This window comes from Rhinolophus hipposideros (assembly GCF_964194185.1).
Source record: "Rhinolophus hipposideros genome assembly, chromosome: 22".
Taxonomy (NCBI): Eukaryota; Metazoa; Chordata; class Mammalia; order Chiroptera; family Rhinolophidae; genus Rhinolophus; species Rhinolophus hipposideros.
In genome coordinates, this window is record NC_138068.1 from 12,654,444 (window position 1) to 12,676,108 (window position 21,665).

Below are 21,665 nucleotides of genomic sequence, written 5' to 3' on the forward strand. Positions count from 1 at the left end.
TCTCAATAATGTTTAAAAGTGTGAAGGGGTCCTGAGAACCCCTATTCTGGATCAAACTGCCAATTTATAAGAAATTCAAAGAACATATTAAACAGACCACTTAGATGCAATTAGCAATATCCAGAATGTGGGAAACTCTATGGGACAACAACTGATTTCTTCCATAATATCAAACAGTGGGTGTGTGTGTGCAGGGCAGGAAAGGGGAGTGCTATAAATAAAAAGCGATTTATGAGATGTATCAACCAACTATAATGTATGAATTTTACTTGGACCCTAATTCAAACAAACCAGCTTGGCCCAGTAGCTCAGTTCGTTAGAGCATGGTGCTAATTCAAAAAACTGGAAAAAAAGAAAAAAGAAAAAAAAGATGATTGGAATCAATTGAACATTGACAAGGTATTTTATGGCGTTAAAGAACCATTATCCTTAATTTTTAAAGGCATGATAAAGATATTGTGTTTATGTGTTTCAAAGGGACCTTTCGTCTTTTATAGGCATATATGGAAATATTTAGAAATGAAATGTGACTGGGATTTGTTTCATAATAATCAAGTGGAGGGAATAGCGGAAATGGAGGATTAGAGGAGAATAGTCATGAGCTGATGACAGTTATAGCTGAGTAATAAGAACTTCTTTAGGTTCTAGCTTACCAGTGGAGGCTGGGATATTTAAGGAGATGCACTAAGGTTTTTAAAACTCAGTTTGAAACAAATGAACAATAAATTAAAAGACAGCAGATTCTGGGAGTGTTTCTTTTGTTTCTGTAAGATGGCAGATAAAGTTTCAAGCTGTAGATACCTGGGTTCCTACAAAACATCAAGATGCATCCTTGAGACTATTAATTTAAACATGAGTAAATAAAGCATCTCTGTTGCCATAGCAATCATGATTTTAAATTATAAACAAGGTGGTAATAATCATCACCTCCCACCAAATGTCAAGTTTCTAAAGTGGATAGCAGAAAACAAAAAGTGCAACCTAAAAACAAAAATGAGTAATTGACTATGTCCTAATAATTCAGTAAAACTTCTTTATAAAAACCCAAAGAAATCTCTACTTAACATATTTGGAGTTCTGATCTAGGAAAGAATGGTTAAGATAAAGTTTCATAAAATCAGAGGCTATCACCCTCCTGGGGAAAACTCGGGGCTAAAATTGACGCTTCTCTACCACAAAAAGCTATCTGAATGGCTTATAACTTTATAACTACCCAGGGAATCCAATCAATCATTCTTATTCAGGTTCCATTACTTTTATCACATTAGTTTTGACTTAACAGTTCAAAGGTGTTATATCCTGATGGACCCAACTTCGGAGGGATAGTAGCTTGTTAGCTCTCTGTGCTGCATTAGCATTCTATTTTTAATTTCTCTGATTCACCAAGGAAAAATCTAAAAAGTACTGCACGTTTCCAGAAAAGGTAAGTGCACACGGGACACTCATTTCCTTCACCTGAAGGGCTCTCCTTCAGTCCATCTCCCTCTTCCTCACCCCCCACCCCCAAATTGTATGCTCCAAATTCTGTTTCCCAGTGCTTCCAGCATTCTGCATTCCTGAGCGCCTCCACAGACACACTTCCTCTCTCACCCCAGAATGACCTTTACTTCCTTCTCTAGCTCGAGAATTCCTATTCATCCTTGAAATACCCTTCAACTGAGACTTCTTGATGCCTTCCCTGGGGTTTTTGCTAAAGTTCTTGCTTCCTCTTCTGGGCTCCTACAGAACTTTTTATATGCACTTTATGCACAGAATTTACCAGAAGAGCCTAAAGAGACATCCTCCAGTGGAGGTGGTTAAGAAGATGGGCTCTGGAGCAAAGTGCTTTGGTTCAGGTCCCTGCTGTGACACTTACTAACTGTATAATCCTAGTCAATTACCCCCTGTAAGCCTCTTTCCTGTAGTAGAGTTTATAAGTATCTTCTTCCTTTTCTAACTTGATCAAATCGGCTAAACGTAGGTCCTTTCAAAGAACCAACTTTTGGTTTTACCGGTCAACTTTTTTATATATATATATATATATATAAAGGATTTAGACCAATGCTTGGCACATAGTAAATTCTCAATAAATGTAAGTTCTTATTATTGGCACAATATCGAAATTATTTGATTATCTTTTCTGCTACATTATGACGTCTCCAAGGATAGTGACTGCATTTGTTGAATTAATTCAGAGACTATGTCTGAGTTTAATTGAAAGTCGTGTACAAACTTTAAGCCAGGTAATTGCTAGGTGTTAGGAACACAAAGGTGAGTATAATGAATTCCCAGCTGACAATGATCTTGCAGTCATGCCTGTTATATAGAGGACTTCAATGAATAGATTGGATTAATATGTGAGGGCCAGCTACTATCGACTCTTTTTGTAGAATGAGTCATAAGAAATCTGGAAACAAATTCATTTGAATAAAGAGGAAACCTACTCCAAAACCTAAGGACATCAAGAGCTTATAATCAGTAATACTTGCATATTTATAAGACTGAAAAGTACTGTGGTTCTTCTAGACTTGCAGATTCTCTGGCTAACTCTATTTAGACTAAAACCAGGAAAATCTCAGTAAAAATTTTAAAAACGTGTATCTCACTTTTTTAAAAATTTAAGAAAGTAATATGTGAATACAGTAGTACGTTCTGTCTGCAGAAACAGCTAAAAGTAGTTCCTCTTCTCAAAGGTAATGACCTTTATCAAGTAATTTTATATTCTCTTTTTTTCAATTTACCATGTTTCCCCGAAAATAAGACCTAACCAGACAATCAGCTCTAACGCATCTTTTGGAGCAAAAATTAATATAAGGCCTGGTCTCATTTTACTATAAGACCAGGTCTTATAATATAATATAATAAATATAACATAACATAACATAATATAATATAGTATAATAAATATAATGCCGGGTCTTATATTAATTTTTGCTCCAAAAGGTGCATTAGAGCTGATTGTCCAGCTAGGTCTTATTTTCGGGGAAACACGGTATGTAGTTACATGTGTGCATATATATAGAAATATGTAGTATGGTTTGTGGCTTTTTAAAAATTTACACAAATGGTGTCACACCATTTCCATTATTTTGTATTTTATCACTACTGTATAATCAATTCCTATATACACACAGGTATGTTGATACCATTCCATTGATTTATGTTCTATTTTTGTGCCAATATCACAATGCTTTCATTACTGTGGTTCTGTAAGTTTTATCATCTGGAAGTAAGTCCAACTTCATTGTCCTTCCTGTTCAAAAGCATCTTGCATACTTTAATGCACTTACACTTCCATATAGAAGTAACTATGGCATAATTTTCAAGCATCTATTTATCTAGGTTTTAAATGCGATGATATCAATTATAAAAAATTATCTTATCATTCTAACATTTTAATCTCTAGCAACATTCTTTTCCTCTTTCCTGTAGTAGAGTTTATAAGTATCTTCTTCCTTTTCTAACTTGATCAAATCGGCTAAACGTAGGTCCTTTCAAAGAACCAACTTTTGGTTTTACCGGTCAACTTTTTTGTCTTCTATTTCATTAAGTTCTGCTTTTGTCTTTATCCTTTTATTTATATTTCTTGTATTCTAAAAAGAAAATACATTTAAGGCTATAAATCTTTCTCTGAGTACCATTTTTGCTGTATCCCACAGGTTTGAATTACAGGGATCTGAATTTTGTAGGATTCTTATTAATTCATTTCTAAGTAGTTTAAAATTTCCTATTTTGATTTTATCTTTAAAGCAAGAATTTAGAGATACACTTTTACATTTCCGAGAATGAGAAAAATGGCTTTGGTTACTTTATTATTGTTAATTTCTAATTTTATTGTATAAGTCAGTGAATGTGGCCTGTATGATTTCTCGTTGAGATTTCTTCTCAAAAACTTGGAAACAGTCAGATTTTGTGATATTCCATATGTGTTTTACAAGTTTCATGGATATTTCAAAAGTGAGCGTTCCCATTTTCTGTTTTATCAACCTGTGTTAAATGTGTTAGTTTTGCTTTTGTCTAATTGAAAGGTCACTTCTTGAGAGAAGAATGTTTAAGTAGTCAACTATGATAGTAATTTCCTTATTGCTCCTTGTACTTCTATCAGCTTTGGATAAATATATATGCTTTATATTGGTTCGTGACTTATGTTTTCTGGATAAAGTATACCTTTTAGCAATATACCCGGTATTTTGCCATGTATACTGCAAACTGTTTTGCCCAAACTTGTGAGGAAAAAATAAGGGTGCACATTATACATGGGTAGTACTAATTCCACATCAACATAAATGTTTTTAATTCTTTTATTTATGCTTATGAGTTAAAAGGGTAACTCTAGAAATCAATAACGATACCAGTATGCAAAATAATACCCTGGAATACAATCATCGGTTTTGTTGAACTTAACAATGAACTTGCAACAACGAAGAGTTCTTGGCCTTCTATGATGCGTAAATATCTAAGTTTGTTACTGGTACATAAAATTTCTTGTACCTTGTATCTGTTCTTGTGTTTTGTAATTATTTGTTACATAAAATGTCTTGTATCATAATATATTTAAAAATAAATGCTAAAATTCCTTTATAATACAAAAGAAGTATCTAAATGTAAACAAATAAAACTTTGAATTAAAAAATTAAAATGAAACATTCTTCCCTGAAAGTTTGGGCCAAAAATGTGGGTGCACATTATACATAGCAAAATATGATACTATACCTCCCAACATAATTTTTTTCCTTGGATTCTATTTTATCTGATGTTAATATTGTTTCACCTACTTTCTTTTAGTGAGTATTTGCCTAGTGTATCTTTTTCCATTCCTGTGTTGTAAACTCTTCAGTGATATTTTATTTATTTTGTAAACAGTGTGTAGCTGGATTTTGACTGCTACTCATATTTTTGTCCAAAGAGTCTGTCTTTTAACGGGAGACTTTAACACACTCACATGTGTCGTCATTACTGATGTGCTTATATCTGGACTGCTACCTTACGCGTCACTCTGCTCCAGCCATAGTGGACTTGTTCCTTCCATACGTCCACCCGCCATGGCCTGCTTCAGAGCCTTTGTATTTGCTGGTTCCTCCACCTTCTCATAGCTCAAAGGTCCCTCCACCTTCCTCTTCCTTCAGGTCTTAGCTGAATGTCCTGTCTCTCACACTACTGTGCTTTTTTTTTTTTTTTTTTTTTAAGGCCTACTACTCCCCAAACTGATATATTACCTGCCTTAATGTCTGTTACCCTCAGCACCCTGTAACCTCCAAGAGTGCATGAGCTTTCTCTGTCTTGTTCATCACTTGTGGCACTCTAGCCATCTTGAACTAAAATCTTACAGCGTGTTTTTGGAAGATCCATGAGTGAAATTGGATTCAAGTTTACAGCTTTCTGTGGCTTTGCAAATGGCAAAATGGTAGGGTCTGAATTCTCACAAACATAGCATTCATGTCCAAAAATGCAATCTGTGTCTAGAAAATGAAATACCAATTTTAGAAAATACTGCATACTCACCCGCCTCTTATTTACACTTTAAACAGTATATATATTAAACATTAAAGGAAATCTTTGTTGCATTTTCAACTTGGCAAATAAGGCAATTCAGTTTTAGAAATGAAGCAAGTGTTGAGTTTCAGATGAAAATATAAAGTTTTTTGTTAGTATCACATCCTGCCATTCCTGGTTAAATTCCTATTTGCCTTTTGGGGCAAAAAGTTCATTTCAAAATAGCAACTGCCTTCACTGGAAGAAAGAGAATATCTTTTCCATAATTAAATACTGCCTGTCGGGAAATTAGAAAGTCTCTCTGTAAGAGACTGTTGTGGGAAATATGTCAGCTAGTCTGACACACACCCTTCTTTAAACTTAGTAAGATTATTCCAAATACTTTCTTCACTCAACAGATTGGCTGTTTCTTTGCCAGAATCACTTAAAAAAATGTACGTTTTCTTTTTTTGATATGCTTCTTTCAAACTTCCAATAAGAGTACAGGAGACTCAGAAGAGGAGTAAAAGGAAATTAAAAAATCAGGCAATATTAATAAAATATGAATACATCCTTATCTCTGAATTTCTGTAATACCTAATAGGAAAGAAAGAAGAAACTTACATGAAATTAGTTGGTTACAATCACATAAGATAGGCTGACACACAGATTATTGGGCACCTGTCCCCAGAGATTCTGATTCAGTGTGTCTGGGGCGGCGTCTGACAAACTGCATTTCCAAGATTCCAGGTGATGCTGACACAGCTGGTTGGAGACCACACTTTGAGAAACACAATTTTAGCCTATCATTTCAAAGGCTTGATTTAGGATGAAGGTAAGAGCTATATAGCAACAATATCAAGCCATTAAAAATAGTCTTCATTTGATGGTTGCTACTTTTTGGAATAGCAGCTCATGTACACCCTACCTAAATTCTCTTTCGCTGCTTAGTTTAAAAGAGAATTTAAAAATGAATTCTCTGGAAATTCTGAAGGTAAAAATAGAGTAAAAACGTCTGTGTCAGGATGCGTTGGCTCAGGCCCAACGTGAACACAGACAAATCCAAATGATTTAGAGCAAGAGTCCCAACATCAAATGCCCCTAAATGCCTGACAGGTCAGACAGTTAATACCAATGAATGGAGCAGGCCCATACTGAGGTCATACCCCAGAGGGCAGCTGCTATTCAGCTCCAGACAACCAGCATCTAGTAATGCAGGTCTATGATGGCTAGAATTTCCAAGTTTTCAAAAAAAAAAAAAAAGCTGAGATCCAATATTTTATTTAAAAGCTCTCAATTTTTAAACAGAAGCAACTAATTACAAAATTTTTCAACACTGCATAGGTCACACAAAAATTTCTGTTAATGGGATTCTGCCAGTTTATAATCTCTGGTGTAGATGGGCCAGGAGAAATACAGGTTGGGCAATGTGCTAACCTGTTCACCGCGCTCATGGGCCCACTCCCTCCAGCAGCCAGCGACTTCCAAAATAAAAATCTCCAAAGACCTAATACTAAAGCCCCTTTGCATAAGTAGCTTTCCCATTGAAACAAGTTATCTGCCAATAATTTAGTAATTGCAACTACTGACCCAAAAAGTAATGATTAGATTAAAAGGACGAGTTTCAGGATCAGGAACTTCTATAACCTTTAAAATAAATAAAGATACTGGACCTAGGAATACCGATTTTAGGACTCTTAAGCATTCTGTCACAATGACGATGTGATTTGATACCCAGAAGTTATTTCAGTTTTGCCTAAAGACTCACTAAACTGAGAAAAATCAGGCCTTACAAATATGCTGAGGACAATTACACAGGCAACATGGAAGAGCAAGCATAATAATTCAGATCTCATGAGTCTACTCTGATTGACAGTGGCAGCCGGCAACACTGTGCTAAGGATTCTGAAACTGAATCCTGCCTCTGTGGGAAACATGAATGGCAAAGACCTAGAAGAGAGGAATGGCAGCAGATGTGCCCCATATTCGGCCTCCTTTGTATAGTGGACAACAGCACCACACCTGTGTTCAGAAAAATCTAGTCTCCCTAAAGTGTTCTACTATGGCAACTAGAATAATCCTTTTAAAATATATAGTAGTATCAAGTCACATCTTGCCAACAGCTTTCCATTTCACTCAGAGTAAAAGCTAAAATCCTTGTTATTACACAAAAAACTCTACCTTCTCTGGCTGCTCATGACGTCTCTGATCTCGTTTCCTGCTATATAACCCCGATGCCATTCCAGACACACCATTCTCTTCACTATTCTGCAAATATTATACACTAAACAAGTTCAGGACCTTTACATATACTATTCCAGCTGCCTAAAAGTTCCTCCTCTGGATATTCACGTAGTTCACGCCCTCACCTTCTTACCAAAGAAACCGTCCTTAACGCATTATTTTAAAGGGCTACACATTTTCTCTCAATCTCTCTCTCTCCCTCCCTCCTGAACCCCACCTGTCAATCTCCTGTTCCTGCTTCGTATTTTCTACAACACTTACCACTAGCACACACTTATTTTCCATTTTCTAGAATGAAACCTCTGCGAGGGATGGATTTTAGGCTATTCGATTCACTACAATATTCCTAGAAAAGTGTCAAGCACATATTGGTGCTCAAAAAACTAATAATTAAATGAGTAAACAAACAGATGATGACAATAAATGAATACATAAATGAAATGAACAAATAGATGATGAGACAGATGAATTTGGGTTCTATAACATGGTTTTAGTGACTGGTTAAACAACCTGAGATGAGTGACTCTGGTCCTCAAAAGATCTGTTATTAGCTGTATAAACTGTGATGTTCTTGCCACTCTACAAAAGTAAAACTTAGGTTATGGAAGAATGACATCATTTCCTCAAGGTCAGTCAGGAGGATAGTGAAAAGCCAGGATTAGAAAGGCCTCCCAGAATGCAAATGCAACGCCCAAATTAGGCTCTTACAAACAACAGAATCGGGAGAAAATTTAAGAAGGTAAAAATAAAATATTCCTAAAAAGAAAATTCTTTTCTAAAAATATTCCGAAAAGGAATGCTGACTCCTTAGCTTACTTTCCCCCCCAAATTTTTTATTGCCTCTACTCATTAAGTTGCTGTGAACATTAACAAGTGTCTGTGGCTGAGGGAGAAATGTTCCATAGCACAGAAAGGAAAAACACACCCAGTTTTTCATAAGAAACTTTGGAACAGCTTAATAGTCATCCCCAGGCAAAATTCAAAATAATCCTCTCAGAGAGCCTAAAATTAGGATAATAGTTAGCAAAATGACAAAGACACTACAAAACAGCATTATTTGTCCTCCAGTCTAATTCTTAAACATAAAATCACAATCCCTAATAAGCTATTAAAGACAAGGCATCTTTGTTTAATGACTGAATGTTTCTTTTACCATGAACAATTTCAAACTCGAAAGAAAGAAAAAAGGCAAGTGAATAAAGGATTTTTCAAGCAAAAAAGATGCCACTAGTTGGGAGGCCCAGACCTGCTCAAATGTCAGTCAAAATATTGTCATCGAAAAGTCATGAGGCCCTCAGCCCCGGAGCTGCTGCCAGGGGTGGTGAGAGCAGGCTAGAACCACACAAGAAAATGCTCAGGCATTTTCCGTGAAATGACAGAATTGGGTGTGTGATATTTCAAATAACTTTCCCCAGCAGACACAGCCATTTACTTCCAACACTACTTACAAACTCATAGTCTCCATCCTGTGGCACTTTCCAATCTGACGAGTTCTTCAGTTGGCCAGGGACACTCTTGCCAAAGCTGTTGATCTGATTTTCCTTTTCTTTCTGTTCAAAGTACTCAAGGAAAGATGGTTTTGCAGGCTGCATGGTCTCATCCCTCCCTGTAAATGAAGAAAAATAAAAGGTGAACTATAATATCCTAGATTTCAGATATGTTTCATAAATAGATCTATCGCCAGATGGGTTATGGCCTCTGGATCAATGGCTCTTTTTGCTAGACAAGGACTCCTCCAAGAATCTAATGAAAACTACAGGAAAATACACAAATGCTTACACAAAATACTTCTCACAGATTTCAGAGGATTCATTGCCTCCCTAAAACACACACAAACATTTCCTCAGGGTCCCTTTTTCTAGATGGAAAGATCTGGGTGATGCAATGACTCTGAGTAAGCTGCAGTTATATTTTTGGGTTCCCTATAGCAAACAGTTCCTATTACATTAGACTGAAAACAGGAACAAGCAAAAATATTCATTAATCATCTTTATATACAATATTCTCTACAGGCATTGCAGTAGGAAAGGGGGATGATACAGTGTGACTTCCTTTGATAATCTACCTGGATTAATGAGAAAAATATGCATGAAAAAGAAAATACAAGTAAATCACAATCCACTCCATGAAATACTACTGTGTTTCCCGAAAATAAGATCGGATCTTATATTAAGGTTTACTCCAAAAACCGCCTTAGGGCTTATGTTCAGGGGCTGTCATCCTGAAAAATCATGCTAGGGCTTATTGTCCGGTTAGGTCTTATTTTTGGGGAAACATGGTATATAACTTTTCAAATACTATTTACAAATGGTTTAATAGAAACTTAAGGGGAACAATAGGATACAATATTACATATACAGTATGATATCAACTCTGTAAAATCACATACACGAGAGGGGAAAAAAGAACTGAAAGAAAATATACCAAAATGTTAACAGGATTTGTCTCTGAGAGTAGGATTTCAGGTGATTTTATTTACTTCTTCTAAACATTTTTTAGTAGATGCTAGGACAGGATAAGTATTAAATAGAACTGATTATAAGTTACATGTGCCCAGAAGATGGAGAAATCCTGCAAGCTGGCTAATTAGGGAAAACTGGTAGAGAAGGGCTTAGGCTGAGCTTCAAAGGGTCTCTAAGAAAAGAAGCAGCAGTTACACAGCAGGGCAGAATCAGCAGTTACCTAACAGCAGTTACCATACAAGACAGCATACAACAGAGGTTACAGTTACAACTAATAAGAATGGCAAAAAGAAGTATTTGACCTGGCATGACTGTACCTATTTCACGTGTTGAAGTAGCTTTGTACTTGTGATCAGTAGTCTAGCACTGGGAAGTACAGTGTTTATTTAGTGCTTTCCGTGAACATGGGGGTTTATATTGCCCTAGTAACCAGAAGAAAAAGACCCGGAGGTTCAGAGCCTTAAGAAGTGGATGAGAAGGGGTCTAGAAGCTCAAGAACAGCAAAGTGTTTCTTTCTCTCCAGGCACCCTTGTTCCACGCAATCTTATCTCCTGACACTTGCTTAGTCCAGTTTCAGGCCAGCACCCTGACTGCCTCTCAGATATTTGTCATCTTACTCACTATCTCCATTGAGAAGTTCAAAGGCCCGCCCACTTCCGGATGCTGCCAATAGCTTACGTCACTGTTTGCTACCTCTTCACTTATTAGGGATTAAATACAATGTTTGCTCTCCGACAGGTCAATGATTATGTGCTGAATGTTTTTGTTCTAGGTACAAAACATTAAGTGCTTTTCATGCTTATTGTGTTTAATTTTTAAGTTAAATTTAAGGCATTTCATACTATAATTCTGAAAGAACTACAACAAAATAAAACTTGTAAAAATGGGAGTGTTTTGGATTTGCCAACAAGTCAGGAAGCTAACTAAGTCCTTTTGATCAGGCTCCTTGCTGGGACCTCCAACTGGAGCAAGCCCACAATCATCCTACACATAAAAAAGGAGTGTTTAGAGAGCCTCCTTGAGCCAAGCAACAGTGAAAGTGCTACCAATTGCTGACATATAAAGTATACAGTGTACTTTTATACAAACTTTCCTTACTAGATACCCCGATTGGCTGAACAGAACAAAAAAACTGTAAACAAAATACAAAGCCCAAATGGCTATTCCCCAAAAAACTGGATATCTATTTGGACAAAGATTAAATTGCATCCACACGTCATACCTTAAACCAGGAAAACTCCAAATGGATAAGAGTGCTAATTGTAAAAGTGGAAACCATAAGCACCTGAAGAAAGCATCTGTGAATACATTTAAGACCTGAGTGTGGAGAAGGCTTTCTCACAACAGCAAAAACCCAGATGCAATAAAAAATGGATAGATGAAAACCTTTTGTGTGAAGAAAACATCACAAAATTTTAAAACTCAAGCACACATACACTATCAGCCAAGACAAATGAGGAACTGGAAGAAAACGTTTGCAAAATATGATATATTTTTTAAAGAATTTTAAAAAATGAGGAGTTCTTTATATATCAGGCAGATAAGCTCTTAAATACATAAAGAGTTCTGCCAAAAAAGAAAAAAGAAAAAAGAAAAAAAGAAAAATGGGCTAAAGACCTGAAAAGATAGTATATGCACAAAATATCCAATCAGTCCTTAAATACCAAAAAAAAAAAAAAAAAAATGCAAAAATGCTTAGGTTCACCAATAATAAGAGAAACTCAAATCAAAACTACTTAGAGATGTGATTTCTTACATTTCAGATTGCCAAAAATTCAAAAGCTCGCCAATGCTCTATTTGTTGATAAGGCTCATACACCTGCTGAACGGAAGTGCAAAGCAGGACAAGGCCCTACGGAGGGGATCTGGCAATATCTAAACATCAAAATATGAACCGGGAAGGTACAGAAGAATCCTGTGGTGGTATATTTGAACTGCAAGTATTAACATGAACTCATGGTTTATTAAAAAAAAATTCTGAGCTTTTTCCATTAAAGGCCTTGAAGCAGTAACACCCTATCACCAATGAGCACAGCTAGTTCTCAGATCTTGGTTTCTAAATACCAGCCCCCACGCAAAGGAACTAAGGCTTCTGAAGAGAAATAGCTAATTCCAGGTCTCGGGCAGAAAAAGTACAAGGTGGGCCTGGAACATCGTTTTGTGTCAAAAAATGCAAGCAAATACTCAAAAACTGATGGGGACATATCAACAGGATACAGGAGTCACCTTGAGGGGCTCCCCTTTGTAAATTTTGGGACAATGAACATCCTAAGAATACAATGAATAAAAAGAATCCACGAGCTCAGAGAAAGAATCCGAAAGTGAAGAAAGTTGGGGAGAGAAGGGAAAAACTCTTCTTTAGAAAAAAATCACCACTTGACAACTGTATAATGGTAACAAAAGAGAATATCATCTTTCTTAGGAAATACACACAAAACAGAGTATCTCCTTTCTTAGAAAATACACACTGAATGTTTGAGAGCAGGCTGCATATATCATGCACTAACCACTCATTACTTCTGTCATTTCATGTCTGTTTATCCATCCATCTTTATATATGCACAGAAAAATAAAAATGACTGAAATTTGTTCATCAATAAAAATGACAAATTCTAGACAAATTCATAACAGGTAAGTTAAAAAAAATGCAATCTCCTTTGGAATTGTTACATAAACCATAAAGACATTATTTTTTTTTAAAGACAGTATCACATCCAAAAATAAAAATTATATAACTGGTACTATATATTCCTATGATGCTTCATTAATTCTTTTCATGGCCAATACAGATGGATTTCAGAAAGTTGGGTCTTTAAACCAGGGATGAAACACTAAAGATAACTTTTCTGTGGTCTAATTCTAAAACACGGCATAAAAATCAAAGGAATGTCTGTTAAGCTAGAGTATGATCATTTGTCTAACTTCTATCACTGTGTGGAAGAGAAAATGAGAACACCTGCTTTATTTATATTTGAGTTCTCTTATTTGATGACAATAGCCCCTCCCAACGCAGTTAAAGATTTCTAATATTGTTGGAGGTGGTAAATCACCAATTATTCTTTGTCTTTTTCAATAACTAAGTGTTCACTGGTGGATGAAGATTCTATGGAGGAGATAGCACTCCTGCTGTGACCAACATATCCTTAGTAACACCAGTCAAATTATAGCACCTGTTCTCAGTCTGACTTCATAGACCAATAATAATTCTCAGTAAACAGATCTGTCTTGCTATCACAATCAGTATCTAAGGCAGATTGTAAAAGTGACCTCAATTATTTCTTCCTGGTACCCTTGCTCTTAGTACTGCCCGCCCACAATGACTCTGGGCCTGGCCACGTGACTTGGTTTGGCTGTTGAGACAATAGCACATACACTGCAAGTGCTTGGACATCCTACTACCGTGTAAAGGAACCTGGGTGAGCCTGCTAGATGGTGAAATACCAGGTGGAGAGAGGCCCTAGTCAACACATTGTCTTAGCGGAGGCCTTCATAAATCAGCGGCCCCAGCTACGACTGCACCAAGCTGACTGCTAAGTGTGGAGCTGGGTGTGAGCTGGAGCAGCAAAAACTAACTGATAGTGTCTGGCTGTCTCTCCTTCACTCACAAACACCACTCTATCAATAAAAAGAGTTCCATTCTTTGGGACCTCAAGTTCAAATTCAACTTACATTTATGGAATACCTTCTACGTCTCCGGCTTTTTACCCAGGTGCTTTCACGTGATGTTCTCATCCAAATTTCATGACCACCATGTAAATAAGTAGGAGGGAAGAGAACGTGCACTTACTAGGCACTTACCAAGTGCTAGACAATGTGCTATTTCACTTCAGCCTCCAATCTTTCGAGGTATGTATTATTATTTCTACCTTACAAGGGAGAATTGTGCCTAATATTTCATAGTTACCATCAAGGACAGACTGTGAACCCTCATCGTCAGGTTGTAAGTCTGAGTAGCTGCATCTCATATTGCAAATTCTCTAAAATCAAAATGAAAATTCTTGACATGTCAGAACTGCCATAAAGTTGAGTGCGGAAAGAGTGGGGCGGGGGGCAGGGAATGGAATTTTCCCAGTAACCTTATCTTTGAACTTTTCTTTCAGCGCTTTTAAGCTAGATGATCAAGTGAGCTGGACAACAGCCTGTCAGTACTGAAAGCATAAGAGAATCATTCCAAGCTGATTAAAGCCAGTGCCATCCCTGGGGCTTCAGCTGGCTGGTGGAGTTTTTGTTCCAGTGTGAGCTAGGGTAGTTTTTCAGGTGGATCCCAGGAAATGAAGACGTTCAATTGAATGATAATACCAGAAACCTGAAGCCATAGGGAGAATGGAACTGAGCAGAAAAGTCAAACTTTGAAAATAGCCACATCTTGCTGTGATTCTTTTATCTGATGTAGAAAATGCATGAATTCCTATACTGGGACTGGCCCGTTTGACTTTGTAAGCAGCATCTGGCAAGCTAAATGGACACTCTGTCCAAGCCCACAGACAAAGGGGTGAATTCATAAGCAACTGTAGACGATATTTATTTTTCTTTGAAAAAATGCTATGTAAAAGCAAAAGGACCCAAATGTCCATCAACTAATGAATGGATAAATAAAATGTGGCATATCCACACAGTGGAATATTATTCAGCAATAAAATGGAATGAAATACTGATACATGATACAGCATGGATGAACCTCAATCAATATTACGCTAAATGAAGGAAGCCAGTCAGGAAAGACCACATATTCTATGGCTCTATTTATATCAAATGTTCAGAATAAACAAATCTGTGGACAGAAAGATTAGTGGTTTCCCAGGGCTGGGGGTGGGAGTGAGTGGGTGCCATAGCAAATGACTGCTAATGGATACAGAGTTTCTTTTGGGGGTAATGAAAGTGTTCCAAAACTAGGTTGTAAACAAAATAGGGTGTATCCATACAATGGAATATTATTCAGTCATATAAAGGAATAATGTTCTGATATATGCTACGAGATGGATAAAACTTGAAAACATTAAAAAAAGCCAGACCCAAAGGTCGTATTTTGTATGATTCCATTTATATAAAATGCCCAGAATAGGCAAATCCAAAGAGACAGAAAGCAGACTAATGGTTGCTTAGGGATAAGGGGAAGGGGGAATGAGGGGTGACTGCTAACAGGATTGTGGTTTCTTTTGGGGGGGTAATGAAAATGTCTGGAATTCGATAGTGGTTATGGTTGTACAACCTTGTTAATACACTAAAAACAAAACAAAACAAAACAGAATTATAGCATTAAAATGGTGAATTTTATGATATGTGAATAGTATCTCAATTTAAAAATTATAAACTTTTTACAACTAGACTATGGTGATGGCTGCACAATCCTGTAAATAAACTAAAAACCACTGAATTGCACACTTTAATGAGTAAATTATACGGTATGTAAATGATATATCAATAATTCAATTAAAAAACAAAACAGGGGGAACTCTTTCTTTTACGACTTACTCTTATTTCTGGATTCGTATAAGCTACAACACCATGCTAAGGATGTCATCACTGGGAAGGAGCTTGACCAAAGTCTGAAGCCCATCTTTTCCTTTGGAAGGACCATCTACTAGACATTAAACTTTATGCCCTTCCATTTGAAAATTCCGTTTTAAGATTGTCACTAAGTAAACCTTAATTTCTACAATAACTCTTTTCTCCCTTAATAGTAATTAATTCTGTTTAAACTGGAGAACTGGGCAGAGTCTGCATTTTCTTTTGGTTTCATACATGAATATTTGCAAGAAAAAAAAACTTGAGTAATCCTGCAAAACTTTTTTTCCTTCCTTGGAATAATATGCCTTATCACATAGGGTTGCTTGTTTTATTTTTCAATTGACCATTTATTGTGTGTGTGTGGTTTTTGGTTTTGTTTTGCTTGCTGGGCACCTCCATGTATGAACTTATTTAATTACACAATTATGATTCAAGTTGCTGTGTGTGGCCATAAATATTCCTTTGAGTGTGCTTTAAAACCACTCAGGATTACTGGAATTGTAAGTTTTAAGATTCCCTAGAACCCAACTTAAATAACTCTTCCAGTTAACCAGTTTTGGTCATTGCCTCTAGGTGAACTGACTTGACTTCTGGCAATGGTGCTCTCTCGTTCTTTCATTCTAGGGAGCTGCCATAAGTGGATTCAAAGAGATCTAAATCTAAATTTCAAAGGATTACTAAGTCGAGGAATAGAGGGAGCACATCTAAAAGGATATAAAAGGTGTACAGGTGACAATGATCCATACCTTTGGTATTGCAACAATTTCCTAACCGGTCTCACCTTTCCTGGTCTTTTCAAACTCCTTATCATCCAACGTGACTCTCCTAAAAAACCCACTTTGTTATATCACTTTTCTGATCAAAATGTCTCTATACTACACTATCAGCAAAAGAATCAAGTTCAAACTCCTTACTTTGGCATTCAAGGTTCTCCAATATCTAGTCAACACCCACGTCAGCCAAACTGAATATTCTTTTTTCCCCCCTATCTTTCTGACATTGCTCTTGCCTGGAAAATGCACCCCCAGACTTTCTGTATAAGTCTTTGCTTTTCTTCTTACAAATCCTTCAACACTTTTCCATACTACTTACCCAGCATTTGGCCAGGTATTATATGACCTTCACATGTAGATGGCCTGTAGCCTTAATGAACTTAGGTCATCATCAAACACCACCACCTGAAGCACCCGGGTGAGGCTCCATACATATAAGGAATTAGAAAGGACAGTTATAGTAAAGCAGGCATTCCATAAATATTAGATAATGGCAATTACCACTGTTACCTTCCCCTTTTAACCTATCAATTCCTAGTCAGCAGCAAATGTCTCAGTTGGTTTCTGCACACTACACAGTCATGACACATAGTGACTACCTAATAAATACTTTTTGGTTTGTATTACATAATTATTTTTAACAAATACTGATTCCAAGTGATATGTTAGAACATAAATAAGACAATAATTTACTTTCTCTTTATAGATCCATTCAAATTTATCAAAATGCATCTCCATTTTTTTGCTGAACAAGGAAGAGTAAGCAGGTCAAAATAGCTTAGAGCACCAGAGAAATATATTCCCCGAACTGATCAAAACTGCTTTATCTGCCTCTTAGGCATAAGAGCCAAAGTATGTCTTTTGGGACTCATTTTCTTTTGCTTTTCATTACTTTCATACTACTGCCCTCTCTTGGAAAATATATTTTCCCCATTGCTACTGTTGGCTCTCCTTTTAACGACTGAACTATGATGGCACACCTTATCTTCTCAGAAATATAGGTCTTAAGCCCTTCACCCAAGTTACACAGAGATCTGGTACTTTCATATCCTAACATGTGGTCTGGCAGGGTGTTTTGAATGAATTTTCAGGCACCAAGAGTCTGTGCTTTTTGGCTCATCCCAAAAGAATCAAGAATGTTAATGGTTTCCAAAGATAAAAGTGGGCCCAACATCTGGACACAATTAGAAAAACTGCATAAACAATTAGGATTTAGTCTCCACTCTGGCATGATGGCCTTGAATTATTTGTGCAACTGTGAGAAAAGTCTAAGGACCAGGCCGTCTGCTCTTCTATTGTAAGTCTCACCCAAGAGGGAGCTTCTGATAAAAATACCCCATGAACCACAGCGATTATCTTTCAGGGATAGAAAAAATTCCAGTCAGTAATACATTCCACAGTATTAAGATAAGAGGTTGAAACTCTACAAAGGAAGGCTCATGTGGATCCAAAGTCCAGCCTTCTTTAAAATCGGCCATCTTGTATTTTGAGCTATTTAACAGTTTCAAAACATCTATCATTTTATTTCCAAGGAATGTGAAACACACACACACACACACACACACACACACACACACACACACACACGATCTCTCTCTCCCCAGCACATTTTAAAATACATTACTGAAACTGACAAGTGACCTTCCTTTAGACCAACCATTTTCCTGCCAGTGCTCAAACATAGAGGTGACACTTACAAAACACCATTAGTACCAAGAGTAAGAAGTAAAAGCCTAGCTAGCAAGAGAAAAGAAATCAAGATGCAGAAAAATAACTCTAGTTCAAGGAAATTCTGGGTCCAATTAAAAAGCCACTGTCCTACATTAAAAGACTCATATAATTATTCTGTTACCTACCATTTTTGAGCATTTATATGGTAAGTGTTTAACATATATTATCTCCTATCATCTTAGCAATCCTACAAGGTAGAAATTTTTATGCCCCATTTTTTTCAGACTAAGAAACTGAGCCTCAAAAGGAAATAGCTTGCCCAAGCTGACTCAGTCCATAAGACTCTGAGCCAAGTTTCAAACCAAAGACTCTGATTCCAAAAATTACTGTTCTTCCCACTATTCCTTTTTCTTTCTCTCACTCTTACCCAGAGATATGATCCTAACAAATCTGAATGTTTTAAGTTTTAGCTTTGGTATGTATAACTGCACTAATGCTATCTGAAACTCTCGTATGATGCTGATTCTGAGTGGCATGGGTACATGAACACTTAATATTCTCTCATGATAGTTTTAAACATCCTAGGGATCAGAAAATGAACAGTAAGGCTATTGTGGTGAAAGAAGTGTTAAAATACCTGCAGTACTTTATGTCCTATTTACTGTCCTTGCAAATGCTATCATCTGAGTCAGAGAGAATAAGATAGATAACACACAAGGGAGGCAATGTTATAACAGTCCCTTTCAAACAACTGCAGGTGGAAAGAAAATAGGCTGCGAGTCAAGAATTTCCATCTTATGCAGCTCTGAAATTAGTATCTGATGTGTGGTGGTGAAATAAAAACATTTCAGCAAGAGCCTGGACTTTGGTTTTAACATGAGGAAACTCACAGCAACAATAGATGTCTTCATGAGACTGAGTACTTTCTGGTGAACTATAAATACATAATGTTTTTACTACATAATACAATCACGGTAATTTACCTAAAACATGCTTCTGCGTTGCCCTAACTTAACTATGCCACTATGCTTTAAAATTCTATTTCAAAGAGATTAATGCAGCTACTGCTCTAGAAAAAAATTAGAAATTTATGAATGGAGTGCAAGTATTAAAGAGAAACCATCCACTCACTCCCTTTAATTAATCGTTGACTGAGTCTAATTTGAAAGGCTTGAGTCAGTGGGAACAAGCTTTCAATTTAGTAATCCAACTTCTGCTTCCCCTTAATAAGCCTGGCGACAAGGAGAGCTGATATGTGTCTCTTGGGAATGAGGCACAGACAAGAAAGCCATGACATCCTAGCCAATGAGCCTTGGGAGGGAGAAATGCTCCATGTCAAATCTTTAGTAGCAGGGGTACATATTATTCTAAGTGGCCATTCTTTGGCCTGTCATCTTCTCATCTGAGGCAAAAGCATTCAACTGCTAACCTACACATTTATGCAAATCAGGGAATCTCAGTTGCTCCAAGACTTGTTATCGCTGCCTCTGAAAAAAAATAATCTTTTTTTGCTTTCAAATAGAGTCTAAAATTGTATTAAAGTATGATAATATGTACTTTATATACCCAAACATTTTAAAATGTTTTGAAAGCTTAAATTCTTTCTATACTTCTAGTATAGAACTAGAAGTTCTCATTTTAGCTCCTAAATATTAACTCCTTGTTAGATAATGATCAAATAAAACACAGAAGAAATTCTCTTCCTTTAAAAAAGGATATTTGCTTGGGAATGGAATGGTGAAAGCATTTTTCTGCATATTAAGTCACACCAAAAAAGCCAACATATAATTTAATATAAAATGCACAGAAGACAATGTCTACAAAATTTTCTTATTTTCACAACACCACTAACGGTTTTCAGTGCCCTATACATCACTTTGAATGACATCTACCAACAATTAACATTTTCCTAAACCTCTGTGATAGGCTTGATTTTCTGAAGCACACGTTTCTATCAATATTAATGACAGAAATAATACCTACATCAGTTAGTAAAAACCAACAACCTCAAGATATCATTTAACTAGGAAACTCTTTCAACTTATGAACTATCCCAAATTAGCCTCTTGAGGCTTAGTTCTAAAAACTGAAAATCATAGATTAACAATCATTTAATGTGTTATGCTGACATAATTCCACATGTACAAAAAACCTACAGTGTTATAATGATTACCCTTCACCCAGATTCCTCAAATGTTAGCATTTTACTACACTTATTTTATCCTTCGATCAACCAGGCTAACTAGCTGTAAAAGTTTGTCTGTTTATCATCACACTTGTGAGCCTTGATAATACAAAATACCAGTATCACAAACAATACTACTGACGTGCTAAGACACAAATGTCTCAAGAAAATGCCAAAGAACTCATATCACATAGACCATGTTCTTTAACCACAATTCTCTGAAATTGAAAATTAAAAATAAGAAGTTTTTAAAATTCATACGTTTGCTTTTTTTAAAAGCACTTCTGAATAATTCATGGGTTGAAAAAGAAATACGTAAAAAAAACAAAGCACCATAATCTGAGGAAAAAAATAACGTTCATATACATATAATGTTCATATACGAAGCTTATGGGATGAAGCTAAAACAGAATTTAGAGGAAATATTACAATGTTAACTGAATATATCAGTAAGCAAGAAAATTAAATAGCTAAGTGTTCAACTCAAAAAAACATAAATTTAACAACTTTAATTTAAAAATTAAATCTCTTAAATTAGAAATAGATATGAGCACCTTAAACCTGACCCTGGGTATCTATACCAAATCCTGCTGCAAAATCAGACTTATTGATAGTGAAACATTAGAAGAATTTTCTTTAAGGTGAGGAGTAAGACAAGACTGTCCACTATCACCTCTATTATTCAACACCACCTTAGAGGTCTTAGTAAGACAGAAAAATATGTAAGTATAAAGATCAAAAGGAAAACAATTAAGATTGTAATTCACAGACAATAAGATTGTCTTTATTTAAAAAAAAAAATCCAGAAAACCTATTACAACAAATAAAACAATCCATAAAAATCAAAAAGATCTAAACATCTTTAACAAAAAGATCTAAAACATCTTTGTGGATAAAATTGTAATTATCTGAGGATTGAAAAAATAAGCCAAACAGATGGAAAGATAAACCATGTTAATGAACAGGAAGAACTGACATCATAAAGATGGCAATTCTAACTAATGTATATTATGCGACGCAATTCAGTGAAAAAATCACAGTGTTTTACAAAATTTGATATACACTGATGGTAAATTTTATATGGAAGAATGATTTAAAATTTCAAGTAGTAATTTGTGTTGAAAGAAAAGATGGGAAAGAGGAATTTATTTTAGATAGATGGTCTATGAAGGCCTAAAGATAACAGAACCAAAGACCTGAATGAAGAAAGCAAGTCTTTCAGATGGAAAAAGTAAAATTAGATGACTACAGCTCATATTGTAAACCAAAACAAATTTCTGATATATTAAAGAAAGTCCTACGTATGAAGAGTAAAACTTTAAAACTTTTAGGGAAAAAACAGGAGACTATTTTTCAGGTATCTGGGCAGCA

The 21,665-nt window shown here is 36.0% G+C and overlaps 1 protein-coding gene across 1 annotated transcript in view; it reads right to left on the reverse strand.

Annotated features, from left to right (window-relative positions):
• STK4 (serine/threonine kinase 4) overlaps positions 1 to 21,665 on the reverse strand; it is an 82,861-nt gene that overhangs the window by 31,143 nt on the left and 30,053 nt on the right. The window contains exon 10 of the mRNA XM_081034262.1: positions 9,144 to 9,301. Coding sequence (XP_080890388.1) covers positions 9,144 to 9,301 — 158 coding nt within the window. The remainder of the gene's footprint in view (positions 1 to 9,143; positions 9,302 to 21,665) is intronic.